General features: G+C 37.7%; 1 protein-coding gene across 1 annotated transcript; it reads left to right on the top strand.

The window, feature by feature from the left end:
• Positions 1-8,519: 8,519 nt before the first annotated feature.
• LOC117317282 lies at positions 8,520-12,708 on the top strand. The gene is made up of 3 exons (XM_033872029.1): positions 8,520-8,858; positions 10,681-10,902; positions 11,769-12,708. Exons 1-3 carry the CDS (start codon positions 8,531-8,533, stop codon positions 12,407-12,409), a joined length of 1,191 nt encoding a protein of 396 aa, XP_033727920.1. The 5' UTR covers positions 8,520-8,530; the 3' UTR covers positions 12,410-12,708.
• The last annotated feature ends 10,417 nt before the right edge of the window (positions 12,709-23,125 follow it).

The following is a 23,125-nucleotide window of genomic DNA, read 5'->3' as shown; positions in this document are numbered from 1 at the left end:
AAGACCGGATCAAAGGTATCGTTGCGATAGGGGAACATCTCAGAACATTTTGAAATTTGAATTAGGTTTTATCTTTCTTTAATCAATTTTTAGAAAAATTTTAACTTGCATTGTCAGCTTGATTTTGCTTTGAATCTCCATTTGAACCAGAAAGCTTAATGTTAATTAAGGGAGAGTGTTGACTCCAATTAACGATATCTAGAGGCAGATCCCAAAATGGGAGACGTATTTGTAATACAACTTAGAATGTTTTGCTATAGTCACCGAAATGTCCAGGTGGGTGATGAATACAGGCCCCAAGGGCATCTTGTTTGATTTACATTGTCCGGATCCTCAGCAAGTATGTGACACACTGTATCGGAGTAGCCTGCCTCGGTCATCAATCTAAACTATTTTACACAGGAAGGTGAATCATATGAATGCTTCGACATTTCATGATCATATATTATTTTTACATCAAAACATGCCAATGACAATATCACTGGTCTGTCGCCTTCTATAAATACCTCCACTTAGCCATGTATTACACTGACAAATTAACTTAGAAGGATACACACCAAGGTCGGATACAGGATTTTCAGTGTGGTTTGAATTGGTGATCTTGACCCAATCATGATCAAGGAACTTTTAATTTTATTTTCAATCTCATTTCTCATCTCATGAAAAAAAATTAGCAGATAAATGCAAAATCCTGCATTTTAGTGTATTTCACGATAGATTCATACAATTTTAGGGAGGGAGGGGGGGGGGGGGGGGGGGGGGGGGGGGGGGGTGGGGGGTGGGGGGGTTGCGCCCCCACGCCCCCTCCCCCTTAAATCCGCCAGTGCACACCTAGGTATATATATATATATATATACAGCTAGCGATGACCTTTTATGGTTAATAACGCGCCGTATACAACGCCATACACCAAAACTACAAAATATTACAAACACTAATTGCGTACAATATTGCTACACACGCATGTACCTGTACAAGTATACATGTATGTAGACCGAAGTTGTCTAACCTACCTTGGACAACGTTCTCCTAGCGATGGTCATAGATCGTACGACACAGCCCATGAACGCTACAGAGGTCTGTGTGTGGCTAGTATTTATAGAAAAAATAAGCCTCTACTCCTATTATATCTGGGTTTTTTCGCCAGTAAAAAGGTTTCATTGAGTTTTTTTCTTATAACATGAAAACTTTTGCATGCTTGAATAAAATGATACTCCTCTTCAATATCCTGTTGACAGTAAGTACAAGGTATCTTGGTAAGTTAGCATATCTACCTGTCTCGATCAGTTTATTACGAGCTGACAAGCGTAATTTCGTAAGACACGGTAGATATTTGACAGGTATACCATGGTCAAATAAAACTGCAAAGTAAAATGTTCGGCCCAATATTTATAACACAAGGATTTTTGTAGTTATACCTAATGACGTCACCTCTGGCTGTAAAAAAACACCGGGTTTATAAGGTTATACCTAATGACGTCACATGTGGCTGTAAATAACACGGGTTTATAAGGTCATACCTAATGACGTCACCTGTGGCTGTAAATAACACGGGTTTATAAGGTCATACCTAATGACGTCACATGTGGCTGTAAATAACACGGGTTTATAAGGTTATAACTAATGACGTCACCTGTAGCTGTAAATAACACGGGTTTATAAGGTTATACCTAATGACGTCACCTGTGGCTGTAAATAACACGGGTTTATAAGGTTATACCTAATGACGTCACCTGTGGCTGTAAATAACACGGGTTTATAAGGTTATACCTAATGACGTCACCTGTAACTGTAAATAACACGGGTTTATGAGGTTATACATAATGATGTCACCTGTGGCTGTAAATTACACGGGTTTATAAGGTTATACCTAATGACGTCACCTGTAGCTGTAAATAACAGGTTTATACAGGTTATACCTAATGACGTCACCTGTGGCTGCCAATAACACGGGTTTATAAGGTTATACCTACTGACGTCACCTATGGCTGTAAATGACACAGGTTTATAAGGTTATACCTAATGATGTCATCTGTGGCTGCCAATAACACGGGTTTATACAGGTTATACATTTACCTAATGACGTCACCTGTGGCTGTAAATAACACGGGTTTATAAGGTTATACATAATGATGTCACCTATGGCTGTAAATAACACGGGTTTATAAGGTTATACCTAATGGCGTCACCTGTGGCTGTAAATAACACGGATTTATAAGGTTATACCTAATGACGTCACCTGTGGCTGCCAATAATACGGGTTTATACAGGTTATACCTAATGACGTCACCTGTGGCTGTAAATAACACGGGTTTATAAGGTTATACCTAATGATGTCACCTATGGCTGTAAATAACACGGGTTTATAAGGTTATACCTAATGATATCACCTGTGGCTGTAAATTACAAGGGTTTATAAGGTCATACCTAATGACGTCACCTGTGGCTGTAAATAACACGTGTTTATAAGGTCATACCTAATGATGTCACCTATGGCTGTAAATAACACGGGTTTATAAGGTCATACCTAATGACGTCACCTGTGGCTGTAAATAATAACACAGGTTTATAAGGTCATACCTAATGACGTCACCTGTGGCTGTAAATAACACGGGTTTATAAGGTCATACCTAATGACGTCACCCATGGCTGTAAATAACACGGGTTTATACAGGTTATACCTAATGACGTCACCTGTTGCTGTAAATAACACGGGTTTATAAGGTTATACCTAATGACGTCACCTGTGGCTGCCAATAATACGGGTTTATACAGGTTATACCTAATGACGTCACCAGTGGCTGTAAATAACACGGGTTTATAAGGTTATACCTAATGACGTCACCTGTGGCTGTAAATAACACGGGTTTATCAGGTTATACCTAATGATGTCACCTATGGCTGTAAATAACACGGGTTTATAAGGTCATACCTAATGATGTCACCTGTGGCTGTAAATAACACGGGTTTATAAGGTTATACCTAATGACGTCACCTGTGGCTGTAAATAACACGGGTTTATAAGGTTATACCTAATGACGTCACCTGTGGCTGCCAATAATACGGGTTTATACAGGTTATACCTAATGATGTCACCTATGGCTGTAAATAACACTGGTTTATAAGGTTATACCTAATGACGTCACCTGTAACTGTAAATAACACTGGTTTATAAGGTTATACATAATGATGTCACCTGTGGCTGTAAATTACACGGGTTTATAAGGTTATACCTAATGACGTCACCTGTAGCTGTAAATAACAGGTTTATACAGGTTATACCTAATGACGTCACCTGTCGCTGCCAATAACACGGGTTTATAAGGTTATACCTACTGACGTCACCTATGGCTGTAAATAACACAGGTTTATAAGGTTATACCTAATGATGTCATCTGTGGCTGCCAATAACACGGGTTTATACAGGTTATACATTTACCTAATGACGTCACCTGTGGCTGTAAATAACACGGGTTTATAAGGTTATACATAATGATGTCACCTATGGCTGTAAATAACACGGGTTTATAAGGTTATACCTAATGACGTCACCTGTGGCTGTAAATAACACGGGTTTATAAGGTTATACCTAATGATGTCACCTGTGGCTGCCAATAATACGGGTTTATACAGGTTATACCTAATGATGTCACCTGTGGCTGCCAATAATACGGGTTTATACAGGTTATACATTTACCTAATGACGTCACCTGTGGCTGTAAATAACACGGGTTTATAAGGTTATACATAATGATGTCACCTATGGCTGTAAATAACACGGGTTTATAAGGTTATACCTAATGACGTCACCTGTGGCTGTAAATAACACGGGTTTATAAGGTTATACCTAATGATGTCACCTGTGGCTGCCAATAATACGGGTTTATACAGGTTATACCTAATGACGTCACCTGTGGCTGCCAATAATACGGGTTTATACAGGTTATACCTAATGACGTCACCTGTGGCTGTAAATAACACGGGTTTATAAGGTTATACCTAATGACGTCACCTGTGGCTGCCAATAATACGGGTTTATACAGGTTATACCTAATGACGTCACCTGTGGCTGTAAATAACACGGGTTTATAAGGTTATACCTAATGATGTCACCTATGGCTGTAAATAACACGGGTTTATAAGGTTATACCTAATGACGTCACCTGTGGCTGTAAATTACACGGGTTTATAAGGTCATACCTAATGACGTCACCTGTGGCTGTAAATAACACGTGTTTATAAGGTTATACCTAATGATGTCACCTATGGCTGTAAATAACACGGGTTTATAAGGTCATACCTAATGACGTCACCTGTGGCTGTAAATTACACGGGTTTATAAGGTCATACCTAATGACGTCACCTGTGGCTGTAAATAACACGGGTTTATAAGGTCATACCTAATGACGTCACCTATGGCTGTAAATAACACGGGTTTATACAGGTTATACCTAATGACGTCACCTGTGGCTGTAAATAACACGGGTTTATAAGGTTATACCTAATGACGTCACCTGTGGCTGCCAATAATACAAGTTTATACAGGTTATACCTAATGACGTCACCAGTGGTGTAAATAACACGGGTTTATAAGGTTATACCTAATGACGTCACCTGTGGCTGTAAATAGCACGGGTTTATAAGGTCATACCTAATGATGTCACCTTTGGCTGTAAATAACACGGGTTTATAAGGTTATACCTAATGACGTCACCTGTGGCTGTAAATAACACGGGTTTATAAGGTTATACCTAATGACGTCACCTGTGGCTGCCAATAATACGGGTTTATACAGGTTATACCTAATGATGTCACCTATGGCTGTAAATAACACTGGTTTATAAGGTTATACCTAATGACGTCACCTGTAACTGTAAATAACACTGGTTTATAAGGTTATACATAATGATGTCACCTGTGGCTGTAAATTACACGGGTTTATAAGGTTATACCTAATGACGTCACCTGTAGCTGTAAATAACAGGTTTATACAGGTTATACCTAATGACGTCACCTGTGGCTGCCAATAACACGGGTTTATAAGGTTATACCTACTGACGTCACCTATGGCTGTAAATAACACAGGTTTATAAGGTTATACCTAATGATGTCATCTGTGGCTGCCAATAACACGGGTTTATACAGGTTATACATTTACCTAATGACGTCACCTGTGGCTGTAAATAACACGGGTTTATAAGGTTATACATAATGATGTCTCCTATGGCTGTAAATAACACGGGTTTATAAGGTTATACCTAATGACGTCACCTGTGGCTGTAAATAACACGGGTTTATAAGGTTATACATAATGATGTCACCTGTGGCTGCCAATAATACGGGTTTATACAGGTTATACCTAATGATGTCACCTGTGGCTGCCAATAATACGGGTTTATACAGGTTATACCTAATGACGTCACCTGTGGCTGTAAATAACACGGGTTTATAAGGTTATACCTAATGACGTCACCTGTGGCTGCCAATAATACGGGTTTATACAGGTTATACCTAATGACGTCACCTGTGGCTGTAAATAACACGGGTTTATAAGGTTATACCTAATGATGTCACCTATGGCTGTAAATAACACGGGTTTATAAGGTTATACATAATGATGTCACCTGTGGCTGTAAATTACACGGGTTTATAAGGTTATACCTAACGACGTCACCTGTAGCTGTAAATAACAGGTTTATACAGGTTATACCTAATGACGTCACCTGTGGCTGCCAATAACACGGGTTTATAAGGTTATACCTACTGACGTCACCTATGGCTGTAAATAACACAGGTTTATAAGGTTATACCTAATGATGGCATCTGTGGCTGCCAATAACACGGGTTTATACAGGTTATACATTTACCTAATGACGTCACCTGTGGCTGTAAATAACACGGGTTTATAAGGTTATACATAATGATGTCACCTATGGCTGTAAATAACACGGGTTTATAAGGTTATACCTAATGACGTCACCTGTGGCTGTAAATAACACGGGTTTATAAGGTTATACATAATGATGTCACCTGTGGCTGCCAATAATACGGGTTTATACAGGTTATACCTAATGATGTCACCTGTGGCTGCCAATAATACGGGTTTATACAGGTTATACATTTACCTAATGACGTCACCTGTGGCTGTAAATAACACGGGTTTATAAGGTTATACATAATGATGTCACCTATGGCTGTAAATAACACGGGTTTATAAGGTTATACCTAATGGCGTCACCTGTGGCTGTAAATAACACGGGTTTATAAGGTTATACATAATGATGTCACCTGTGGCTGCCAATAATACGGGTTTATACAGGTTATACCTAATGATGTCACCTGTGGCTGCCAATAATACGGGTTTATACAGGTTATACCTAATGACGTCACCTGTGGCTGTAAATAACACGGATTTATAAGGTTATACCTAATGACGTCACCTGTGGCTGCCAATAATACGGGTTTATACAGGTTATACCTAATGACGTCACCTGTGGCTGTAAATAACACGGGTTTATAAGGTTATACCTAATGATGTCACCTATGGCTGTAAATAACACGGGTTTATAAGGTTATACCTAATGATATCACCTGTGGCTGTAAATTACACGGGTTTATAAGGTCATACCTAATGACGTCACCTGTGGCTGTAAATAACACGTGTTTATAAGGTCATACCTAATGATGTCACCTATGGCTGTAAATAACACGGGTTTATAAGGTCATACCTAATGACGTCACCTGTGGCTGTAAATGACACAGGTTTATAAGGTCATACCTTATGACGTCACCTGTGGCTGTAAATAACACGGGTTTATAAGGTCATACCTAATGACGTCACCTATGGCTGTAAATAACACGGGTTTATACAGGTTATACCTAATGACGTCACCTGTGGCTGTAAATAACACGGGTTTAAAAGGTTATACCTAATGACGTCACCTGTGGCTGCCAATAATACGGGTTTATACAGGTTATACCTAATGACGTCACCAGTGGTGTAAATAACACGGGTTTATAAGGTTATACCTAATGACGTCACCTGTGGCTGTAAATAGCACGGGTTTATCAGGTTATACCTAATGATGTCACCTATGGCTGTAAATAACACGGGTTTATAAGGTTATACCTAATGACGTCACCTGTGGCTGTAAATAACACGGGTTTATAAGGTCATACCTAATGACGTCACCTGTGGCTGTAAATAACACAGGTTTATAAGGTCATACCTAATGACGTCACCTGTGGCTGTAAATAACACGGGTTTATAAGGTCATACCTAATGACGTCACCTATGGCTGTAAATAACACGGGTTTATACAGGTTATACCTAATGACGTCACCTGTGGCTGTAAATAACACGGGTTTATAAGGTTATACCTAATGACGTCACCTGTGGCTGCCAATAATACGGGTTTATACAGGTTATACCTAATGACGTCACCAGTGGCTGTAAATAACACGGGTTTATAAGGTTATACCTAATGACGTCACCTGTGGCTGTAAATAACACGGGTTTATCAGGTTATACCTAATGATGTCACCTATGGCTGTAAATAACACGGGTTTATAAGGTCATACCTAATGATGTCACCTGTGGCTGTAAATAACACGGGTTTATAAGGTTATACCTAATGACGTCACCTGTGGCTGTAAATAACACGGGTTTATAAGGTTATACCTAATGACGTCACCTGTGGCTGCCAATAATACGGGTTTATACAGGTTATACCTAATGATGTCACCTATGGCTGTAAATAACACTGGTTTATAAGGTTATACCTAATGACGTCACCTCTGGCTGTAAATAACACGGGTTTATAAGGTTATACCTATTGATGTCACCTGTGGCTGTAAATAACACGGGTTTATAAGGTTATACCTAATGATGTCACCTATTGCTGTAAATAACACGGGATTATAAGGTTATACATAATGACGTCACCTGTAGCTGTAAATAACACGGGTTTATAAGGTTATACCTAATGACGTCACCTGTGGCTGTAAATAACACGGGTTTATAAGGTTATACCTAATGATGTCACCTATGGCTGTAAATAACACGGGTTTATAAGATTATACCTAATGACGTCACCTGTGGCTGTAAATAACACGGGTTTATAAGGTTATAACTAATGACGTCACCTGTGGCTGTAAATAACACGGGTTTATATTGTCAATATATATAGGAATTTATGACTTTTAAAAAAAATATAAACCTCGACATGCCCCCTATGTGGTTCAAGCTGATGTTATACCGCTGTTTCAAACCAAGTCTTTCAAGTACCGGTGTACTCTTATATGCCTTTAAAATCTATCCAATATCTCAATTATCAGGTAGTGAAAACTGTTATCTTTAATTTGATATTAAGTTTCACATAATTTGAACGTCAAATGAGCGATAGAGGGGATGGAGGCACAAGCTATATCATATAGTCAAATAATTAGTTGTGCGAGACCTGTATAAGATAAATACTGGAACTCTCCAGTATTGAAAACCATTAATAGTATCTGTTTACGAACTGCAAAAATGTTGCGCGAATGCGCTCGTCGTGCAGTACAGAATGAGTTTAAAAGTATCATCGAAAAAGAGGTTTTGGAACTTATGAACTTGGAAATTTTCCAATGCAGCCCAGAAGGTAGTTTTGAAACAGCGAATATGAGGATGCCGCTTTTCGGGATAGAGGAGCCCTTGCCTTCAGACCCACCTACACCTTGGAATGTCTTCATGTTTAAGTTCGAAGATGTTTTCATTTTCAAGAACCTTGAATTATTGGCGAAAGATGAAAACCCCGATGACAGTGCTGTTGATCAAGATCTTATATCGGCATACAATTCCTTGATAGCATATATAGTTGGTACGGAATACAAAATTATGCATAAAAGAACATGCACACAAAGCACTAGGTGCCTGACTCGTTTTATAAAATAATAACATATGAGAGTACATACAAATGAGTCTCATTTATATGTACGCTTATGTGTTATTATTTTATAAAACGAGCCAGGCACCTGTGGTCAGACCCAAACTGGAATATACTGCTCTTCAATATAGTGATATAGGACAACAAATATCATAACACTAGTTCAGTCACAGACATGACGTTCAAACTTCAATGACCAACACTACATGCATACACACTCATTCAGGTATATCTCCAGATCTGCTACAAAGGACACATATACAAATACTCATTTTTTCGAAACACAATATCACAGTGAAATCTCCTTATGTAGCAGCAGTACAATGCAACACACTTGAGGACTTCAAGGCATATATCCCCTATACGTAGCCCTTGAAGTCCTCACACTATAATCACCGAAATCTTTTCATCTTATCTGCACTTAAAAAAATCACTGTATAAAATCCTTCCCATGCCCTTGCAATTCCTCCGAGAGATCAACGCGATAGCGAATGTAATCTTCATTTCTGAAGGAATTAGTTAACCATTAAGAATAAGATTCCTCTGACATACATTTAAAAAACATTCGGGAGGCATGGGTTCATCCAACTTGGGGCAGTTGCATTAAACTTCTGATATCACCTAATAATTTAATAACATTAGCAATATTCCTGAATTTATTCGCATTTATACCACCAATTGCAAATATTGAACAGGTAGGCCATGCCAAAATCCTGCAGTCCTGCATTCCTATAACAGTTCTACTTCGAGTAATGAATAAGTTAATCAAATGCAGGATAATTTAAAATAGAAACACATTGATTTCTCATATATATAGAAATCATAGCCAAAGCAACATGGTACATTTTTACAAACACACAAATTAATTCAGTTGTCTTGGGTTTTTTTGTTTGTAAAAGTCTCAATAATTGATTCTAACACAGGTAAATCTATGCTCATCACTTACCATATGATATTTGCATTGTGCTTCCAATGACTTTACAATGTAGCCAATGGAAAACAATGTCTGCAATGATATAAATTGTAATTTGAGCTTAAAGTTAGATGATGAACAGTTCTTGTGCAAATATATACAATACGTGTCACATTGGTTATTGGGCGATGTTAAAAAGATTACACCTTTTTCATTATAAATATATCAAAGCACTTTGTTTTCTATTTCAAATTATCCTGCATTTGAATAACTGATCATGTTTCAAAGTAGCATTCTGTCCAATATGTCAAATCATGCAAGAGCTAGTTATTTGAATGAATTAGGAACATTTTCATGTTTCGACTGGTGTACGGTTGTTTGATCATCTGCCCTGCATTAAATTTTACTTTAAAATTCTTCTCCCTGATATGCCTCTGAAATTTGAGCTAAAACATCTTTGGGGTGCTCTAGGCCAATCATGGTTTACATTGATAAATTTTGCTACTTTGACTTATTGAGGAAAAAAGGATTTGGTTCAAATTTGGCCTGAATTATCCTTAAGTGAAATCGAAGAACCAATTTTATACAAACTATTGATGTAGAATACATGTTGTATTTAATGTACTGAAATATGAAGGTTAGAGATGCAGGCCCCATTGGCCTTTATTTGTTTCTGGGGACTAAGGGAAGGGCTCAAAAGGGGAAATTAGCTTGTTTAGAATGACTATCCTGACAAGCTTAGGTGTGAAGGTCATTGAAATAAGTGAGAATTTGATAATAATACTAATACAAAATGATGAAAATGGGTGTCATTGGGTGAAATATTTTATATTTGTCTTGCAGAGAAAGACACACATGACATTTGTTTGTCAAAAGTTTGCAAAGCAAAAGATGGAATGGTTCCTGAGATGTCATCTAAAACTGATATAGCCTACGCTTTAGCTGTTCATTTGTTTGCACCACTTGGTGGAGGCCTATGTGTCCTGGACAATCGCAGCGTGGCTTCACCAAAAAGTTGTCCTGGTGGCTGCAAGAGAACTATGCAAAAAGGACCCACTGGAATAGGTGAGCATATTCTTTAAAGCATATACATGTAGAAGGTTTGTGATTAATGGATTCAATAATCAAATATATTGTGGCTGGAATATCATTTCCAGTGGATGTGTAGACTAATTTGCATGAAAATAATAACATGTATGTGTACATACAGGATTTTTAGCTAATTTGAAATACATGTGTACATGGTTTTGCATTCAGAAATATATTTGTACATGGTTATATTTTTAGCTCACCAGTTGATGTGAACTTATTCTGTGGTGAGGCATTCCCTATTCATCTGTCTGGGATAATTTCCCCTTAAAATATTCTGAATAACCAATTGGTTACAAGTAGCAATATTACCCAGGGTCAAAAGTACAGCCCAAAACATTTTGGGAGGAAGAACTATCAAATGTGTCTTACTGATCATAAATGGCCTTTATTGACACACTCAATGTCAACATGACCAAATTATTGTTATTTACAAACATGATTAACCAATGTCAACATGACCAAATTATTGTTATTTACAAACATGATTAACCAAGAGGTCATGATATTGGAACACTTTATAACAGATCTTGCTGGCTCCAAGGTGAATGACTTTTGAAGTTTGTATACAAATTGATCACAGCACATGGTAACAAGGACAACATGCTGTAAATTAGGAGTTATCTACAGCAATGAATTGAACCTTATTAAATGAACAAAATTTCCAACAAAGGCATATCTTCATTAGTTGTTGAATCAGTCACTTCCATATTGTGGCTCCCTAAAAATTCAGGTTTTAAAGTGCAGACCCAAGTTGCCTCTTGACAAATTTGATATCATGTGCACAAGTATGATAATCTTAAAAGAACTGATTTAAACATTATGAATCTTTCCCGTTACAGGTGCAATGCAGATTTGGAATGGTTTTGCAGATATTTTCATTGACCAGAAAATCCCTGTGAAAATTTGGAAAGAAATTCCGGAAATCATCACAGATGAGTGCGAGGAAGACAATGATAGTATATCAGACAGTGTATCTTTATCTGGATGTCCTACGTGTTCCTCAGAAAGTGACTTTTACAAACATAATATGGACAACAAGAGCCAACTTTGCCAGTTAATTGCACAAACAATTACCAACAGCTTTGCACAAGTAAACAAGAACAAACAACTTTCACCATACATTATCCCATCTTTTGGATGTTCAAATAATCGGATGATTATTTTTGGGTACGACTCAGAAGGTGATGTCATGGTGAAAAAGATAGATCCCATTTTGTTGTGGACATGCACAGACAATATTTGGCACCTTTCAGTGTCCGCTGTAGTTCAAATTTGGATGTACATTCATTTTCAACTTTTGATGTTGCCGTCGATAGCAGAGAGATTTGAAACTAATATTAAGTCAAATTTTCACAGGATGCACACAATACAATGTTTTCGTAAATATGCAAAATGTCAAACAAGGTTTCCACCTGAGGGCAGTGTTAAACTTCTTCATACACATTATTCCATACCGACAAAAAAAATGAAAACTAATTGACTTTTGGTGGCCCATTTACATGTGGGATAATCAAATTCAAAGATCAGGTCAGAATAAGTTTTCTTTATGTCTTTAAGACTGCCATCAGTGTTAAGATATTGATCTTTAACTGGTTCAAGAACTGTATAATACAGATATTTGTTCATTGTTTAACATGTTTCAAATATCACATGTAATACATAATAATGTATTACAATTTCATTGCAGACAGTATATACACTTTATATGCTTATTGTCACAAATGACAATAAATGGCAGCCACACAGTACAGAAATGTATGTAATAAACACCAAATTTTATTTCTCTGGGTTGTGATTAATTATTAGCTCACCTGGTCCGAAGGACCAAGGTGAGCTTATGCCATACCGTTGCGTCCGTCGTCCGTCCGTCCGTCGTCCGTCCGCCCGTCAACAATTGACTTCTTCTTCATAACCACACATCAGAATTTGACCAAATTTGGTCAGAAGCATCCCTATGGGTAGGGGACTCAGAATTGTACAAATGATGGGGCTGACCCCCTGGGGGCCTCTGGGGCGGGGCCAAAAGGGGTCATTTTTGCGCTATTGATATAAACGACTTCTTCTCTGAAACCAAGCAATGGCTATCACTCATATTTGCCTGGTAGCATCACTATTGGGTTGGGATTCAAAATTGTACAAATGATGGGGCTGACCCCCCAGGGGCCTGAGGGGCGGGGCCAAATGTGGTCAATCTGGCTATATTGATATAAACGACTTCTTCTCTGAAACCAAGCAATGGCTATCGCTCATATTTACCTGGTAGCATCATTATGGGGTGGGGATTCAAAATTGTACAAATGATGGGACTGACCCCCCAGGGGCCTGAGGGGCGGGGCCAAATGTGGTCAATCGGGCTATATTCATATAAACGTCTTCTTCTCTGGAACCAAACAATGGATATCTCTCATATTTTACTGGTAGCATCACCTTGGGGTAGGAATTTGAAATTGTACAAATGACGGGGCTGACCCCCTGGGGTCTGAGGGGCGGGGCCAAAAGGGGTCAGTTTTACAGAATTGATATAAACGGCTTCTGCTCTGAAACTAAGCAATGGATATCACTCATATTTACCTGGTAGCATCCCTATGGAGTGGGGATTCAAAATTGTACAAATGGTGGGGCTGACCCCCAAGGGGTCTGAGGGGCGGGGCCAAAAGGGGTCAATTTGGCTCTCTTAATATAAACGACTTCTTCTCTGAAACCAAGCGATGGATATTGCTCATATTTGCCTGGTAGCATCACTATGGGGTGGGGATTAAAAATTGTACAAATGATGGAGCTGACCCCCCGGGGGCCTGAGGGGCGGGGCCAAATGTGGTCAATTGGGCTATATTGATATTAGCGATTTCTTCTCTGAAACCAAGCAATGGATATTGCTCATATTTGCCTGGTAGCATCAAACTATTGGGTGGACATTCAAAATTGTACAAATGGTGAGGCTGACCCCCCGGGGGCCTGAGGGGCGGGGCCAAGAGGGGTCAATTTGGCTGAATTGATATGAACAACTTCTTCTCTGAAACTAAGCAAGATATATCGCTCATTTTTGCCTGGTAGCATCCTTTTGGGTAGGGATTCAAAATTTTATAAAGGAAGGAACTGACCCCCACTCCCCCTTGGGTGCAGAAGGCGGGGTCAAAAGGGGTCAATTGGTTTAAACAACTTCTTTTCTGAAATTAAGCAATGGATATCACTCACATTTGTGTGGTAGCATCCCTATGGGGTTGTGCCAAAAGTTAATTTTATTTCATGGATTAATGCATTTTTTGACATCAAATCCTCACGTACCCATTTAAAATGCCTATGATATATTGACATAGCAATACCAGTGACAAATATACTTAATCAGCATTCTTGTTTCATATCTCATGAAATCCAGGTGAGCGATACAGGCCCTCTGGGCCTCTTGTTTATTACCTCGACTGGCCTCTAGGACAGATTAGCTTATGCTACGGCGCAGCATCCATCGTTCATCAACATTTCTTTTAAATCACTACTAGTTCTGAATGCCTGAATGGATTTTGATGAAAGGTTTGAAGTGTTATTCCAGGGCTAAGAAGATCTACGGCGGGTGTTGCTTCCCTGCAGGATACAGAGGATCGGGGTCCAGTAAGGGAAATAGAGGGTAAATCCTTTAAATCGATCACTACTTGTCTCAACGTACTGAATGGATTTTGATTAAATTTGGTCAGGAGCATTTACAGGCAAAGGAGATCTAACGTAGTATAAACAGAGGGTGTTGCTTCCCTAGATACGGATGTGTGGGGTCCAGTAAGGGAAATAGAGGGTAAATCCTTTAAATCGATCACTACTTGTCTCAACGTACTGAATGGATTTTGATTAAATTTGGTCAGGAGCATTTACAGGCAAAGGAGATCTAACGTAGTATAAACAGAGGGTGTTGCTTCCCTAGATACGGATGTGTGGGGTCCAGTAAGGGAAATGGAGGGTAAATCCTTTAAATCGATTGCTACTTGTCTCAACTGACTGAATGGATTTTGATGAAATTTAGTAAGGAGCATCGGCACACAAAGGAGTATTATCTGGATCAAAGGTAAATTTTCTATCTTTTCACTGATTAACATTTTATGATGTATTCCAAAAAGATTACTTGGACTTGAAATGAGTCAACTGACTTTATGTCCAGGTTAAAGGTCAAGGTTACTCATATGATCTAAGGTAAGGGTCAAATTTTCTAATATTTTTACTTATGAACACTTTTAAAATGCAGAAAAGTTCTTTGGGATTAAACAAGATTTCACCTAACCAAATATCCAGATCACTGACTCAAAGTTCATGGTCCAAGATGTCAAGAAGAAGTTTGATCTCTGACAATAGCCCAGATTAGTTAAATTTTGAAGCCCAAATGTCAAACTGAACCTGAGTGACATTGGCATGCAAGTTCTTCATGATTATATGGGGAATAGTGGGTATATAGCCACAGGTTGGGAACTTGCTGACTTGTCAATTTTGAACCAGAATGTTAAAGGGATAAGTCGACAGAAATACATGGTGCTGTGAGGCAGGCTCTATAATGGAAAAGTTATGATTTGTAATATAACTTAAAGAGTGCTTATAATTTGCCATAATTACAGTACTGCTATATCCAGTTGAGCGGTACACGCCCATGGGGCCTTTTGTATGACACTGGATCTACTTTGCTCAATAAATTTCATTAAAATCCATTCAGTTGTTCAGGACTAGCTAGTGCTTATATAAAGGATTTACTCTGTTTCCCCTATTTAACCTGGCCAGGGCCCAAGGGAGCCACACCCTCCATTTATACAACATTTCAGATCTCCTCTGTCCAATAATGCTCCAGACCAAATTTCATCCAAATCCATTCAGTCAGTTGAGACTAGTAGTGACTTTGGTTTGGTTTGTTTTTGTTTAACGTCCTATTACAATGTAACAGAAATGGTCATTTACGGACGTGCCAGATTTTGGAGGTGGAGGAAAGCCGGAGTACCCGGAGAAAAACCACCGGCCTACAGTCAGTACCTGGCAACTGCCCCACGTAGGTTTCTGAACTCACAACCAGAGGTGGAGGGCTAGTGATAAAGTGTCGGGACACCTTAACCACTCGGCAACCGGGCCCCAAGTAGAGAATTTTTACCTCAATTTCTCCTAGTGGGCCTGTCCCTCTGGTCCTAGGGGAGTCGCACACTCCATATATACAACATTGGATTTCTTCTGCCAATTAATGCTCCTGACCAAAATTCTGTCAAAATGCACTCAGGACTAGAGTAGCAATTTAAAGGGAATGGTGACAAACGATGGACGCTGTGCCATGGCACTTTTGGAGGGTAACAATACTGCCTTTAATGTATGTAACTTTTGTTATTGTGTAAAAACATGCAACAGTCTATTTTTGTTTTCAGTCGATCAGAATAACTCGGAGATGTAACATCTTTAATATTAATATTTGTATGTTATTTCTCCTACAATTTCAAAACATGGACAAGGTATTAAAAAACAGAAGACAAGTCAATCTGTTCGAGATTTTATTGATAATATAATAATCCACAGCCATAATTGTAACTCCTCTCACATAACACGCAAGTTATAACATTAAAATGTATTTCCCGTACTTTGTTTATACATTGATGGGAACATGATAATTTGCAGTTCTATATATACTAGCTTTAGCTCTATACAAACACAATATGATGCAAACGTTCCCAAACTGTTACGAACTGGTTATTATGTAACTAGTCCGAGAGCTCTCAGTAAAACTATGGTTGATACATTTGTGATTCCATTAAAAAGAAATGTTCAGATGCCGAACAAAACTTAAACAAGAGTTGTCAGAACACAACATACAGGTATGTAGCATGTTGAGTCGGTTGAAATACTGAATTAGTTTACTACAATTAGGTCAAAAGTCATGGTCAGCAGGTCTGCAAATGTAATGGAAGGTTTGTTTGTTTGTTTTTGTTTAACGTCCTATTAACAGCCAGGGTCATTTAAGGATGTGCCAGGTTTTGGAGGTGGAGGAAAGCCGGAGTACCCGGAGAAAAACCACCAGCCTACGGTCAGTACCTGGCAACTGCCCCACATAGGTTTCAAAATCGCAACCCAATGGAAGGACTCGTCACAATGATCACACATGTCAAATATAAAATACATACGGTTAACATACTGTGGCCAAGGTTAAGTTTTGAAAAGTAAGAAGGCTTATTGACAAGTTGTGAGCCTCATATTGAAGGATTTTAATTTTGCCGGACAGATGTTGTATTACTTTTCAACATAATCCCACAATCGTGAATGGTATACATAGTCATGGCAATGAGACTTTCACCCTAACCCCAACTGATTTTGTCCATTTTGCAAAAGCTGCTTCACTTGTTTACTGAATAGTGCTACCTTGTCCATATAAACTAACCAAATAAGACCAGGCCTTGGGTACATGGCCCTATATAGTCAGAGAATAAGTATAACTTTTATAAAAAAAAAAAACATCTTTGAGTACCTCTGTAATAGGAAGCTCACAACTTGTCATATCAAATACCTCCGCTGTATCCTAACTATTATTAACACAACACTGTTTTAAAAAAAAATGTTCACCTAACTGTCTATTGACAACACCAGAGGTTATAGAGCAATAGCTCTACTGGACTTCGACGTGGCAAGCTAAAATATAGTGACCTTTATTCAATATATAAAACTGCAACGGCAAATTGGTTGTAGCCTGATTTGCACACAGAGTTCATTATAATGATACAAACATGTGATCTATGGCAGAAGTTAAAGACCACCTTTCTTCCTTTTATTTTAATCCGTCACAATTTAAGGTTTTCATATTAACACATACATACATCGTACATTTATTCAAAGAATTATGGAAATGGTTGTCTGGTTTGTCAAACATCAATAGAATTATACTTTTTTGATTAAATTGTACTTTGCATGGAATTTATAAGTAGACTGTAAATAAAAAACATGGATAATTTCTTAATAAAAGTTAAACCTTCTTACATATGGAAAGGAAATTAACCCCCTCTCTGAACCAGTAATTGTACACACCATCCCTCTTGCACCTACCTACCAATTTTTGGATAAATTCAAATGAAACAACTAAATTTTGAATAAAATCCTTCAGAAATAACAGAAACTTTCATTTGCTATTTAATGTGATATGCCAACTCTTACCATTAAGCTAAATACATACCATGGGAAATAGGGAAAGGCTTTAATGGCAAAATAATTAACAGGTAAGAGACCTGTACATGTATACAAAGCCATTGGCTGGTTTGTCAAGACGATACAGTTTTTAGACCAATAAGAGGCCTTCATTCTAGTTATCATAGAATGGTAATTAAAAGTTGTAAATCATAATTAGTGCAATTTTTCACACCATCCCCAAATGTATTAGGCAATAATATAAAGAAATATAATATCATACATTGTTTTTGAGAAACAGATATAAATCTTTACATATTTCAGGATTTCTAACTGGCAGTATGGGTTTCCTAATTTATGTATTTAGAAAAAAATAGAATTATTTGGATTTGACATCAATTAACATAGTACTTTTTAAGATATCTATATAACACAAGGTACCACAAATCATACAGACAAGAGAATATATAGTTTTATCAATAAAAATGTATTAACATTAAACCATGCCTTCTACAAAATAATCTCTCAATAATGTAATCGACCCTTTGTATCTACAAAATAATCTACCCGCAACCCTTCTTCTATACCTGTTAATATTACTTAAAACTAGAAACTTTACTTATTTTACAATGATTGCAAAACAATGTATATAACTTATAATAATCACTTGTTTTCGGTAACATCAGAACAAGTCATCAATTAAAATTTTTGTTTCATAATTTAACATGAAATATCACTGACTTTTCACTAATATCAACAAAATTTGTCAGGTACTGAATTATCACACATGGAACATTTTCTCACACCTTGAATTTGAATTCACAAACAAATGATTTAAACGAATTATTATGCTCATTACAAATTAATATATAGGAGCATACAAATTAAAGGGATGCCTAATTTGATTGAAAAAATTAGAGCCTATAAAAAAAATATATAAAAATACATGTCGAGAGTCGTCAAGATTTTTGAATTAAAAATGAAGAAAGATGTGATTGTTGTTGCAGTCCTGACAATGCAATGAGTACTGATTAACAGTTTTGACTTTAAAAATATATGTAACATATCAAAATATCATGGGATTGAAAACCAATACAGTAACATTTATATTCATCTGTCCTTATATTGGAAAGATCAAGATATTTTTTTTCACAAAACCTTTAATGGCCTGTCATCAAAACACCAACAGGTATTCCAGAAATTACATAACATTGTTGAAATACAACTCAAAAAGTAACTGCTACTCATAATTTTCCATTCATAAACAAGAGGCCCTGTTGGCCTATATTGCCCACACTGCTATAACAATTTCAAAGTTGACCTATGTCATTTAAAACAAGAACAGGAGACAAATACATACAATTACACATTTTACCTGACATCACTTCAGACTCCCCCCGACCTGAACCTTCCCTGGTTAATGTGGGTAAGACCTAACAGGTGTTTTTATATATGGTGCCTGGGTTGTACCCCACTGGCATTAAAACATCATCCTTAGTATGAATGACTAACCCCAACTTACTTTCAAGGTCAAAGGTGTCAAATGAGCTCAGAGTTCATGATAGGGTCAGATGAAATGAATACAAGTAGCCAACTCTCATATTGAAATGAATACATAGCTAACTCTCATACTTAAATGAATACAAGTAGCCAACTCTCATACTGAAATGAATACATGTAGCTAACTCTCATACTTAAATGAATACAAGTAGCCAACTCTCATACTGAAATGAATACATGTAGCTAACTCTCATACTTAAATGAATACAAGTAGCCAACTCTCATACTGAAATGAATACATGTAGCTAACTCTCATACTGAAATGAATACATATAGCCTAATTTCATACTGAAATGAATACAATGTAGCCTACATATATAGTTACTCTCATACTGAAATGAATACATGTAGCACACTCATACTGAAATGAATACATATAGCCTAATTTCATACTGAAATTAATACATATAGCCTAATTTCATACTGAAATTAATACAATGTAGCCTATATATATAGCTAACTCTCATACTGAAATGAATACATGTAGCACACTCTCATACTGAAATGGATATTGAGGTATTGAGCTTATATAGCAGTCATTATATGTGACGGGTATCTGATGAGCCTCTTAGTCATGAAGATGAAGTTGTTTAAAGGTTCAAGTATATTTAACCCCTGTGGCCTTGAAGGTAGGTCAAGGTCATTTCCTTGAACAAATTTGGTAATCCTTCATCCCAGCAAATTACTATAGGCCCAGTATCAGGTCTCAGGGTGTTTTGGTTATTGAGGAGAAATTACTTAAACAGTACACAGACAGATGAAGGACACTGCAGCAGTGCAATAATCTCACTGCCTTTAAGGCTAAAAACAACCATTATTAAACAACCATATTATTTCAACAACCAACAGCTTATTGCAACAAAGTTCTTACATTAAAGCTATTTTTATCGTTAAAGTATATTATCATACAAAGTTCTTACATTAAAGCTATTTTTATCGTTAAAGTATATTATCAATAAGTTGAGAATTTTTTAGTACTGTGGACATATAAATAATTATGTAAGCCAACTTGGTACAAATACTTTAAACTATGTTTGTACATTTCAGTCACTTAAAATGAGATACAGAACAAAATAATGTACATCTATGCATTGATGCAAATAAATATTTGGCGAATTATAATCCCCCACATGATGTGAAATTATATGCCAAGAAAGCACAGATTATACTTCTGTAATGAATAAGATGAATCCATACACCAAGTATGAAGTTCCATACTTATATATATATTGTCGGAGATACAGCCTGGACAGACTTTTTTTATGTAGGTGAAAGGTCAAAAAGTAGGTGATAGTGACTTAATACAAGATACACCACCTCACCTAAGGTAATCAATGCCTCATCACCTAAGGTAATCAATGTCACCTCACCTAAGGTAATCAATGTCACCTCACCTAAGGTAATCAATGTCTCCTCACCTAAGGTAATCAATGTCTCCTCACCTAAGGTAATCAATGTCACCTCACCTAAGGTAATCAATGCCACCTCACCTAAGGTAATCAATGTCACCTCACCTAAGGTAATCAATGTCACCTCACCTAAGGTAATCAATACCTCCTCACCAAAGGTAATCAATGTCTCCTCACCTAAGATAATCAATGTCACCTCACCTAAGGTAATCAATGTCTCCTCACCTAAGGTAATCAATACCTCCTCACCTAAGGTAATCAATACCTCCTCACCTAAGGTAATCAATGTCTTCTCACCTAAGGTAATCAATGTCACCTCACCTAAGGTAATCAATGTCACCTCACCTAAGGTAATTAATGTCACCTCACCTAAGGTAATCAATACCTCCTCACCTAAGGTAATCAATGCCACCTCACCTAAGGTAATCAATGTCTCCTCACCTAAGGTAATCAATGTCACCTCACCTAAGGTAATCAATGTCACCTCACCTAAGGTAATTAATATCTCCTCACCTAAGGTAATCAATGTCTCCTCACCTAAGGTAATCAATACCTCCTCACCAAAGGTAATCAATGTCTCCTCACCTAAGGTAATCAATGTCACCTCACCTAAGGTAATCAATGCCACCTCACCTAAGGTAATCAATGTCTCCTCACCTAAGGTAATCAATGTCTCCTCACCTAAGGTAATCAATGTCTCCTCACCTAAGGTAATCAATGTCTCCTCACCTAAGGTAATCAATGTCACCTCACCTAAGGTAATTAATATCTCCTCACCTAAGGTAATCAATGTCTCCTCACCTAAGGTAATCAATGTCACCTCACCTAAGGTAATTAATATCTCCTCACCTAAGGTAATCAATGTCTCCTCACCTAAGGTAATCAATGTCACCTCACCTAAGGTAATCAATGTCTCCTCACCTAAGGTAATCAATGTCTCCTCACCTAAGGTAATTAATATCTCCTCACCTAAGGTAATCAATGTCTCCTCACCTAAGGTAATCAATGTCACCTCACCTAAGGTAATCAATGTCTCCTCACCTAAGGTAATCAATGTCTCCTCACCTAAGGTAATCAATGTCACCTCACCTAAGGTAATCAATATCTCCTCACCTAAGGTAATCAATGTCACCTCACCTAAGGTAATTAATATCTCCTCACCTAAGGTAATCAATGTCTCCTCACCTAAGGTAATCAATGTCACCTCACCTAAGGTAATCAATGTCTCCTCACCTAAGGTAATCAATGTCTCCTCACCTAAGGTAATCAATGTCACCTCACCTAAGGTAATCAATGCCACCTCACCTAAGGTAATCAATGTCACCTCACCTAAGGTAATCAATGCCACCTCACCTAAGGTAATCAATGCCACCTCACCTAAGGTAATCAATGTCTCCTCACCTAAGGTAATCAATGTCACCTCACCTAAGGTAATCAATGTCTCCTCACCTAAGGTAATCAATGTCTCCTCACCTAAGGTAATCAATGTCACCTCACCTAAGGTAATTAATATCTCCTCACCTAAGGTAATCAATGCCACCTCACCTAAGGTAATCAATGTCACCTCACCTAAGGTAATCAATGTCACCTCACCTAAGGTAATTAATATCTCCTCACCTAAGGTAATCAATGCCACCTCACCTAAGGTAATCAATGTCACCTCACCTAAGGTAATCAATGTCTCCTCACCTAAGGTAATCAATGTCTCCTCACCTAAGGTAATCAATGTCACCTCACCTAAGGTAATTAATATCTCCTCACCTAAGGTAATCAATGCCACCTCACCTAAGGTAATCAATGTCACCTCACCTAAGGTAATTAATATCTCCTCACCTAAGGTAATCAATGCCACCTCACCTAAGGTAATCAATGTCACCTCACCTAAGGTAATTAATATCTCCTCACCTAAGGTAATCAATGCCACCTCACCTAAGGTAATCAATGTCTCCTCACCTAAGGTAATCAATACCACCTCACCTAAGGTAATCAATGTCACCTCACCTAAGGTAATCAATGTCACCTCACCTAAGGTAATCAATACCACCTCACCTAAGGTAATCAATGTCACCTCACCTAAGGTAATCAATGTCACCTCACCTAAGGTAATC

This window comes from Pecten maximus, chromosome 19, assembly GCF_902652985.1.
Source record: "Pecten maximus chromosome 19, xPecMax1.1, whole genome shotgun sequence".
Lineage (NCBI taxonomy): Eukaryota > Metazoa > Mollusca > Bivalvia > Pectinida > Pectinidae > Pecten > Pecten maximus.
This window is presented reverse-complemented; position numbering and strand designations above follow the sequence as displayed.